The following is a 10,679-nucleotide window of genomic DNA, read 5'->3' as shown; positions in this document are numbered from 1 at the left end:
TCAAAGGCCAACCATCTGTCTAATCAATAACTAGTAAGAATGAAACTAGTTAAAATGAAACAAATCAACATCATCAACACTCTAGTCCATGAAGCCTTTATCAGCAATCTAAGAGGTGCCAATGACATATTCATGGCTACCGTAAATCAAATAAAGGAAAGTTAACTCAAAGCTGAAAAGATAAGTGTGGTATCCTTAGGAAATAAAGAGGACTCACTAACTAGCTGGAAGCGAATAGATCCTTAACGGTGCGCCTGTTGATGATCTCTAGTACTTGTCTCTACATCATGAAATGATGCAAGCACAAATGAACGTTAGTACGTGGAATGTAAAAGTATATAAAATAGCATAATGAAGCATGCATCAGGGTAGAATCAAATCAACTCAGAATCCCAACTTAGAAGAAGAAACAACTTAATCAATATGTCCTAAGTCTAAACAAGAATATGATTTAGACAAGACCAATTATATACAATCTAAACCAATCCATTCCAAATCTGACTCAGAGTACTATCAAGACCTATATGAGAGTTTCTCTTATCCGACAACTATCACTTATGATCTAGTGATAGTACAACAAGCCGATTTTGTTGCCACATTCGTTCATGCCTTGCCAGGGTAGGAACGAATCAACAATCATGGATCTGTAACTAATTAAGTCCTATCATATCAGGACAATAATTTAGAAAACATCCAACTTTAACGATTCAATTCTCTTCTATGTTTGGCGATGCAGTTATTGGGTTCAAGTTATTACTTACTCTTACTCAATTCGATGTTCGATACTCCTTCCAAGAATTAATGCTCATAAAACTCTATCCAATCAGTTCAATTTAATAATTTTGAGAAGTCTCATTTGGACCCTTATTAATTCATCAATTCAATCATAATCAAATGTCTCGATCGATCATACTATCCAATCAATCGCAATCACATTTTTCAAGAGTAGTTTAGATATGCATTTATGACAATATTTATTCCTATCCAATCATTTCTTCATTCATTCAGCCAATCTTTGGGGCTAAATCATGACTCATCAAGACTCCAAATCAACAATTAAGGAGACTCAAAATATTGAAGCTTATAATAAAATATGTATAGCAACTTATACCAATCAACTCTTAGACCTAACCATAGTACAAGAATATTGTAATATAGGAATCAACTCGGGTTCATGAGGATGAAGACATGAAACATTTATCAATTTCTCAACTCATCAACATCACCATAACAAAATTAAGTTAGTAGATGTAAAAACTCATTAGGACATAGATCTATCAAGAAAACTCAATTCATATGAACATTCAACTCAAAGAAGGTGTAGGGCACATGAGTGAATTCAATTCATGTTATGAGCAGCCTTACATACCTGAATCTTAGGAGTTATTGGATAAAAGTGTTTGGTTTAGAACCTTGTAGCTTAAAGTTAAGAAACCAATCTATGGATTTGTGAAGGAGATCTAGAACTTGGAGTCTTTAGATCTTCCAATATTGGAGAAATCCCTTTTTGAAGTTCTTGATCTTTGGGAGAAGGAGAATTTGTGATTTTGAGAGTATCTCTACGTATAAGAATATTATTAGTTTGAAAGATTGAGAAAAATCACATTTTAATAAATCCCATCGATAATTTTTGCGAGTTGGAGGTCTCCTCGCCGAACCATTTGGCGAGTCGCCAAAGGATGTTTGAGCTCGCCTAAAATAACAGTTTATAAAGGATTTTAGATCCATTTGGAGAGATAAATCATTTTGTCACTGAACCATTCGGCGAGTCTCCAAATTGGCAAGTGAGCTCGCCGAATTATTCTGTCCGTACATGCTTCAGTAAAATGATCATAACTTTCTACTCCAACCTCCAAAAAATAAAATCTTGGTGGTGTTTGAAAAAAGACTCAAAGAACGTTAATTTAATAATTTATGGGCCACCAATTCGTTATATCCCAGAAGATATAGTCATTTGAAGTTGACCCCTATACGAATTCATTCGAAAACTTAGCCGATAGAAATTCTTTGGACTTGACTTGGTTTTAGGGATCCCTTATGACTCTAAATCACATCTAATACACTTTGAATACTTATGAATTGATACTAGATGATATATACAATTTGAAGTTTTCGAATTCAAGCATATACGCATACGAAGAATGGGCAGAATTTTAGCGTAGAAATTTTGAGGTGTAATAAGTATCTAGTTACAATAGGTTGTAATAGATAACTTTGCTCTTGCACCTTAGTGAGAGTTGGTTGCTAAATCCTGTGGGACATATTGTGGTTTTTCTCTCTTAAGCAATGAGGTTTCCCCGTAAAAATTTTGTGCGCCCTTTACGTGCATTATCTATCCTTACATTGTTATTTTGTTTAAGGATCTGGTCTTGAGTTACAGTGGATGCATCCATTCTAACACCAGGTGAACGAATATTTTATCGACAAACTTACCAAAAAGCAAGTCTAGACAAATATTTAATCTGGTTAACATCTAGGTGCGTTTCACTAATTATTGGATAATAATCCATGTAAGAAATCACACTCTTAATAGTTCAGTTATGAAACTCAATAAAGTGAGATAATTTAGAAATGTTTTTGACCCATAATTCTAAAAACATTATCAAAACAAAAAGGGGTAATAATGCAAAAAAGAGGGTTTGAATCTCCGACCTTGTGGTTAACAGCCACACGCTCTAACCAACTGAGCTATTCCAGTTGTTGCAATAACTTTACAAAGAATTGTTATTAAACCGATCATCTTTCTAGACCACCAAATTAGGAGCGGAAGACTATCTCCAACTTTAGTCCAAAACAAAATGATATTTATTGTAAAATAAATAAGATTTAGCAATATAAAGTGGAGAGTATAAGAGAGAACAAAGGGAGCAAAGGTATTATGCAAAGAGAGCAAATATATTGCCGTGTAAAATTGTTTTATGTCTCTCGATCTTTTGATTGCCACAGAATGACAATATATATAGGCAAAACACAAGTGGGTTGCCCATTTTCAGTGGGCCTCGCGTGAATAAATAACTCACTAGTGATGGACAATCATACACCATTAACTTTCTAACAATATTGTAGTAATTTGTTTTTGGGAAAAAATTGACTAAATGGCTATTTATGTTTGAAGGTAGGGTTTAAATAGTTATGAAAATATTCCCCAAAGCATTTTTTATCATTTATATTTATGAAAAAATAAGAACTCCTGAACTCTGTCAAATATTTAATAAATTCTGACAATTAATTAAGAAGAAGCGTTAAGAAAATCTCATCAAGTTCCATAAACTTTAGTATCAAATTTTGCAGTATACACCAACAGTAGCACAAATACAAATAATGCAGCTCAAAATGTAAGTTTCAGATAAAAGAAATTCCACAATTTTCATTAAGTATCTGTTTAACTTAACTTATTTTAAGCAACTTATAAGTAAAAAACAACTTATAAGTTAATTTAAACCTGCTCTAAATCTAATAATTAAAATTTATTAAATATTTTACAAAGATTAAAAGTGCCTACTTTGACAAACTTAAAAGATGAAAATTGTTCCGGTAATATTTAATGGACTACTAAGGACCCTTTTTGTAATTTCTCTTTTCTATCCAGTCAAATTAAATGCTCGCTATTTCATTAATGTTTTAGTTACTATATGTACTGGCCAATAAAAAATTATTTACTTCATTTGGTCATTTAAAAGTTAATTGTGAATCCCTCTATTTGATATTCTTTTATTTGATTTAACTTGACATAAAATTTAAAATATGAATTTATTTGAAACTTAGACTATAAATATACCTCCTCTCCTCACTTATAAGACATAATTTTATCATAATCACTATATTATTCTCATAGTTATAACTTAAGCTCACAAATTCTTGATTTTTCGATAACATTATCTGACAATTACGTTAGAAAATACCCAATAAAATTACTTCTTTCTTTCCTCTGTACTTTTAATTTATTGTCCTTAGATATAATTCAGATCATTCTCTCTAGCAAATTATACAACATCAAAAATATAATGTTTGTTTATAATAATTCATGTGTCATTCCCTAATATAAATTCATTTGTTATCATGAATCACAGATTTAGAGGTAAATATATGTTAAATTAAAAAAATAAAAGAGGGGAAAAATACATGGAATTAGGAGGAAATGGTCCAAAAAAGAAGTGTACGCCGTAGTTTGAGGGGCTTAATCACGTGGGTTTGCCCATTCGTTTCGGACAAACGTCTCTTCCTTTTTATTAGCTCAGTTAAACAATTTAATTTACGTGACTTTTTTTTAATTTTATTTAAAAACATACTTTTATTATATAAATATAAATAATTTACTTATTTTTTATTTTAATAAAATAATTATAATTACACAATCATCTTTTTTATGCTAAAACATTAAGACGGAGGGGAGGTCTATTCTTTGTCATCTAATGGTCAAAAAAAGAAAATCCAATTAAAATGTTGGCAGTAATTTCTTACGTTTCTAAGCTGACTCCTAAAAAATCTCTTAAGTAACAGTTACTCTACTAGTCTTGTTCAGTGTCAATGAGAAAGACAGTGCCTTTTTTAGTCAAAACGTTGGCTATCATCATTGAACTGAACCCGCCTGCCTCTTACATTTTCAATTCTTTGATTTCTTTCACACCTGCAGAATCTTTCCTTGTGTTTCTTCTTCTTTCCCTTTCTGGAGTTTAGTATTCATTACCTACAACTTTATTTTCTTGTTTTAATTTGTAGCCAAAGATTCGTAATTTGCTTTTTCCAAACTCAGAGACCAGAAGTTGGCATAAACAATAGATCAACTCTCTCCATTGACTCAAGGGTATGTTACGCTTTTGCTAAAATGATGATGACGCTTTTTGTGTGCTTTTACTGTTCTGTCCCCTTTCTCTCTTCTTGATTGGTTCAAAATTATGTTCACCACTAAATTTGTTGCGCTTTTGCAATCATGGGTTCATTAGTAATTGTGTTTGTAATTTTCACAATTTTCCTCACATATATATTTATCATTACTAGAAGAATTTAACCATCTATCTTTCTAACTGAATCTACCCTTTGTCTTTTGTGCTATTGGGCCGAGGCTATATTGGAAATGACATTAAGGGTAATGGTCTGCTTACATTCTATCTTTTTCGAACCACATTGAGTATGTTGTTGTTGCTTTCGGAGGAGGGGGTTTAAATGGGCATGGATTTGAATAAAGTTTTGTGGATTTCAGGGGAATGCAATGATAAATTTGATCCGGTACTATTGGCCATTATTGTCCTTCAATACCCTTTGAGTGATCCTGAATATGGATTACATGAGCTTAGCTTAGTATTTTCATTTCGACATTATTGCTTTACTTTTAGGGATTATTAAAAAAAAAGAAAAAGGGCTATGCCTAATGGTCTAACAGTAGGCAAAAGAAAAACTAAATTTTGGGTATGTAGGTGTAATACTATGAATTACTCTATGACTATGCTTTAGTGTTGGGAAGCTAGAACATTTGGATTTTTTCAAACTAGTTAGGTTTAGTAGTTTATTATCTGAATATTTTATAGGACTCTAGAACGTTGTAAGACTTTTTTCAAAATAGTTTTAGGTGATGGTTAGTATCTCATATTTGAAATTACCTCATACATATGGCAGGGGAGCTCTAATGTGGGTTGCACTTTGCCATAATTAAGCATCATGAGGAAACACAACACTTCATTGAGGAATTCAGGTACATATACTAGCCCGTCGACACCAGAATATGGTGATGACCATTTCGAAGGATTTCAGAAAGGTTGGAGATCCGAGCGAGTTCCCTTGCCAACTAATAGTAGCAGGAGGCATATTACTGCTGCTGCATTGATGCCGTTCAATAGTGGAAGGGCATTGCCTTCTAAATGGGACGATGCGGAAAGGTGGATTACAAGTCCAGTATCAGGTTATGGTACTCCAAAGACTTGTTCAAAAGATGTGCAATTGCAGAAGCAGCCTAAGTCAAAAAGTGGACCTCTTGAGAATGCTGGTGTTATGTACATGCCGAACTTTTCACCCTCTGTACCAATCCATGAAGGTGGAAGTAGAAGTAATTTTATAGCAAATTCGCCGTTTACAACAGGTGTACTGGTGCCTGATGGATTATCCATTCATTATGGTGCTGGTTCCGGCTCAAGGTCTAGTGCTTTATATGTTGACAATAACATGGCTCGAGTAAGCACTGCTCCTGGTCTGTCAGATTGTTTCGCTGAATATTCATTACCAAGCTCCCAAGGTATAATATTCCTTCTCTTTGCATAAATTCTGTCTTACTTTCTTCTGGTTTCATAGGCTAGTTATTGCATACTAAGCCTATGCAATTGGACTCATCGTCAATTACATGTTAATCATCAATTGTTTACTCATAATTTTACCATTTACACTCTTTGATCCTCAGTTGTTTATTGAACTTGCTCTATCAATATTTTCTCTTTATATTATTATCATTAAAAACCTCAACGGTCCTATGGTCTGTACGAGTGTAGAAGTGTGTACATCGACCTTACTTAAATACTAATCATTTGAAGGTTGTTAGTGAACCTTGCATCTGGTCGTTAGATCAAAACTTGACCTGAGGAATTATTCTCTGGACTTAAAGACTAATCAGTGACCTGTGGATCTTGAAACCTCCCTTATAACTGATGCACCAGGTTAATCCAAGAAGGAAATCATGTAAGAGTGTGCTAGCAAGAGATAACGTCTCATTTGAAAAAGCAGAATATAAGCATAAGAATTTGTAAGATATGAATTAAAAGTTGTATGAAATCACCGAAGGAAGGAGATTGAAGTTGATTATCAAAAATGAAAGGAGGGAGGTGGAGGCATATGAAGTATTAATTTCGCTAAACAGCTTATGTGAGCAGTCAGCCTGCAGGCCATGTCAAACTCTTATCTTCTGAGACATTTAGACACGATAAGCCATTTAGGCACAATAATATGGCTAGTAGTTTTCAACCTTTTATCGAAATATGACCTTACAGTAGTTAATCATCCTTCTTAACACCACACACACAACCCTCCTGGTTTCTTGAATTAGACATTTTAAGCATTCTTGTTTTGACAAGTAAGCTTTCATTATTCTTTTCAAACTGTGTTGTGCAATCACCTAGACCAAAGTTATTAGAAGAAAAATGTTTTCTTGGCAACGTATAATGCATTAATCTGTTGCATACAATGGCCAGATGATAAAGTTGATGGCACCAAGGAACCAGATTCTATTTCCCTTGTAGTTTCACGTAGAGACATGGCAACACAGATGAGCCCCGACGACAATACACATTCCTCTCCCAAAGGAAGGTCTCCTTCAATTCATTCTATAGAAGAGCCGAATAATAAGCATTCTCCTAAAGTTGAGATTAGAGATGTACAGGTAGACAGAGGACCTCCCATATCTGGAGAATCACAGAAAAACGGGGTAAGGAAAGCAAGGAAAGACTTACAAAATGCAAGGGACTCAAATTTAAGCTGGGATGGCGCAGATGCAGAAAGGAGCATGCCAAAGTACGTTGTCATTTCATGCTTTTGATACTTATAATAGTGTAAAAAGTACCTATGCTGTTCTTCAGTAAAGATAACCATCACATCCTTAAATGTTAACCTTTTTATCGATTGAACAATTTAGAGAGTCAGCCTATATGCACCCATAATTTCAAAGAGTTTAAACATTGAACAAGTGAAGTTTAAATCATGGATTTGCCTCGGGAAGAAATGCACTAATTTTTCCTTGCGCTTTTTTGTAGGCTGCAAAGAGAGGAAGCCAGGATTAATGCTTGGGAGAACTTGCAGAAGGCTAAAGCTGAAGCAGCAATCCAGAAGCTCGAGGTCTAGCCGAACTTCTGATGCATAAATTATCCAGATTAATTTCTACTCCCTCCGTTTCAATTTGTTTGTCTTTCTTTTCTTTTTAATCCGTTTAATAAAGAATGTCTCTTTCCTTTTTCAACAACTCTTTAATTTCAACTTTTCACATGATATGTTTAAGACACAAGATTACAAGTACATTTTGATATATTCTACATATCACCAAAATATTCAAAAGTATTTTTTAGTTTCTTAAACTCCGTGTTAAATCAAAATCGGACAAACAAATTGTAAGGGAGGGAGTAGTTGTTTTGAAATAGTACAAAGCGGACTTATTTCTTGTTTTTGGGATCTCAGGTGAAACTATCAAAGAAGAGGTCAGCATCTATGGATAAGATTCTGAACAAGCTTAAACTTTCTCAGTTGAAGGCTCAAAAGATGAGAGGTGAACTCTTAGAAGGTCATCCAACAACTTCAAAAGCACTCTTTCCTTTTCAGAAGTACTTCAAGATCACCTCTTTCAGCAGTTGCTTTTACTGTGGTGTCGAATAGTTTGGCAATACCTTCCTTGAAATTGCAAAGAGCTCGGATCAGTATATGATTCTCATCATAGTTTGGAGTACATTTCATTCTTGGTGATAGAAGGATGTCATAGCAGACTGATTAAATTCAGTTTTGTCCATGGTGTTGCTAAATATTCAAACAGTAACACTATCTCTGCTGAAATATTTTGTAAAACTATTTTTGTATATGGTTATAAAAGAGGTAGCAGTGAGGAACCAAACTCTATGAGTACATTACCCAAAAAGGTGACAGTTGCCTGGTATTGTACCAATTTAGCAAATATATTGAGAATTTGAAATACACATCTGAATACTTGTATGGATCGTTTCGTAGCTAGTAAAGAGACAACTTATTCATGTGTTACTTTCTATACAAGTTATACAACGTTTGGTGGCTAGTTAGGAATAAGTTATTCATATATAAAATTAAAATTAAAACGATGTGTGATTTGCAGTTTAGAAATTTGCATAACTAATACATATATAAGTTATGAAAGAATTTGTGTATGCGGGCATAGAAGATGAAATACAGAGTAGCTAATGCCTGCATAGCCCATTAGCACACCAGCTCGCTCTATTCAAGCAATAAATAAGTTAAAAAAAGAACAACATAAAAGCAATAAAGAGACAACAAAAATTACGAATGGTGGTGGCTATAGTTTACAACGACAACGTCAAGGGTTAAGCGACGGTTAGGGTTGTGAATTGTGAGTATTCACAACAAGAATGTCTGATTTTCTTGTTTCGATGTTTGTATGTATCGCATCAAATTATTGTAGAAGTCGTATATTTATTTTGAAAGCATTTTCTTATTGGTTAAATCGAAAATCGAACCGTCAAAGACCAAACACAGATAAATCAAAAATTGATAACAAATATCTTATTAATTTGATTATCGGTTTAGCGTATTTAAAAATCAAAAATCGACTAATGGACATCCCTAGCAATAACTGCAGGCTAAACTTAAACAGCGGTATTATGAAGAAATTATAGGCAAAATTAGAAGAATACCTTAACGGTGTCTTTTTGATGTGTTTTAGTTTCTTGTATATATAATATCAATACAGACTTTGACGCAAGTAGCGCCCATGGCCTAATGGATAAGGCGCTTGACTTCTAATCAAGCGATTGTGGGTTCGAGTCCCACTGGGCGTGATCTTTTATTCTCTTTTTGGATCGAGATGTTGAAGTGATTTTTTTGGGAAAAGACATATATTTACTCCTTCCTACACCAATCACAGATATTATGTAGAGAGTGAGAGTCACTCGCCGCCCCCCTCCCTCAAATGATACCACGTATTAAATCATGAACCCCCAATGTCATGTGTTATCATTAATAAAAGCATCAATTCCTTCATCTTTTCCAAATTCACTCACATTGCTTCTTTTTGCTCTAATCCAAAATTTCAAATCTTTTCATTTCCTCTTGCATACATAAGAGAGAAAGGAATAAAAAGTTACATTTAATTTTCCTTAAAAAGAACTGAGTTTTTTTTTTAATAAATGGACCTTACCCAAGGATCTCACCCCTCGTGGTGGTCAGGGGTTGAGCCACACCCCCCAAGCCTTATCATAAATAAAACAGAAAAATATAAGGAGGGGGGTATAAATCTAACTTACGATCCTATGATGGTTCATAAGTTGACCGTCCTAGTAAGGGCAGCCGACTCATCCCCGATACTAGCAAATGAAATCTAAAAACTATGCACCTAAAGGAGAGAATTCCTCTCGATACAAAGAGACTAGGAAAGCATAAATAAGGGAGATTCTTCCTTTACATCATAAAGGAAAAATCTACACAAAATATCAGGGGTGAATCTCATAAAGGCTATAATTACAAACAAGCTTTGATGAATAATTAGATTCTTCAATTTTTTCTGGGTGAAAATTTGTGTAAGGTGGGTGGGCTATAACTTTAATTTCCAAGAAATTATCATTGGAGGACCATTTTAATAAAGAGTTCATCTCTGCACAAAAAAACAAGAAACTAGGCAAACATTTCTTCCAAGATTATGCTGAAACCTAAAGGGAAGAATACCAAAACGGCTGCTGCGGCGGATGAGGACGACAGAGCAGTGGCGGTTGTGGGAAAGTTCGCGAAGGAGTGGGAGACATGAACAACAAATCTTGGAATTTAGAGGTTGGGTTTTTCTTGGGTTATCAAATTTGGGAATTTAAAGGTTGGAATTTTTCTTGGAATTTAGAGTTTAGATTTTTTTTTTGGGTTATCATATTTGTGAATTTAGAGGTTGGGTTGGGATGTAAAAAAAGAGACCATTTTAATTTTTAAAAAATAAAAAATAGAGTTTATAAAGGTACTGATAC

General features: G+C 33.9%; 1 protein-coding gene and 1 non-coding gene across 2 annotated transcripts; both read left to right on the top strand.

The window, feature by feature from the left end:
* Nucleotides 1-4,503: 4,503 nt before the first annotated feature.
* LOC129874831 (uncharacterized) lies at nt 4,504-8,673 on the top strand. The gene is made up of 5 exons (XM_055950200.1): nt 4,504-4,804; nt 5,614-6,226; nt 7,173-7,491; nt 7,731-7,812; nt 8,149-8,673. Exons 2-5 carry the CDS (start codon nt 5,656-5,658, stop codon nt 8,341-8,343), a joined length of 1,167 nt encoding a protein of 388 aa, XP_055806175.1. The 5' UTR covers nt 4,504-4,804; nt 5,614-5,655; the 3' UTR covers nt 8,344-8,673.
* A 763-nt stretch (nt 8,674-9,436) lies between these two features.
* TRNAR-UCU (transfer RNA arginine (anticodon UCU)) lies at nt 9,437-9,509 on the top strand. The gene has a single exon. It is a non-coding gene; the product is annotated as a tRNA-Arg (tRNA).
* Nucleotides 9,510-10,679: the final 1,170 nt, after the last annotated feature.

Source organism: Solanum dulcamara, chromosome 11, assembly GCF_947179165.1.
Source record: "Solanum dulcamara chromosome 11, daSolDulc1.2, whole genome shotgun sequence".
Lineage (NCBI taxonomy): Eukaryota > Viridiplantae > Streptophyta > Magnoliopsida > Solanales > Solanaceae > Solanum > Solanum dulcamara.
The sequence above is the reverse complement of the archived record's forward strand: the minus strand, read 5'-3'. Positions and strand labels throughout refer to the sequence as shown.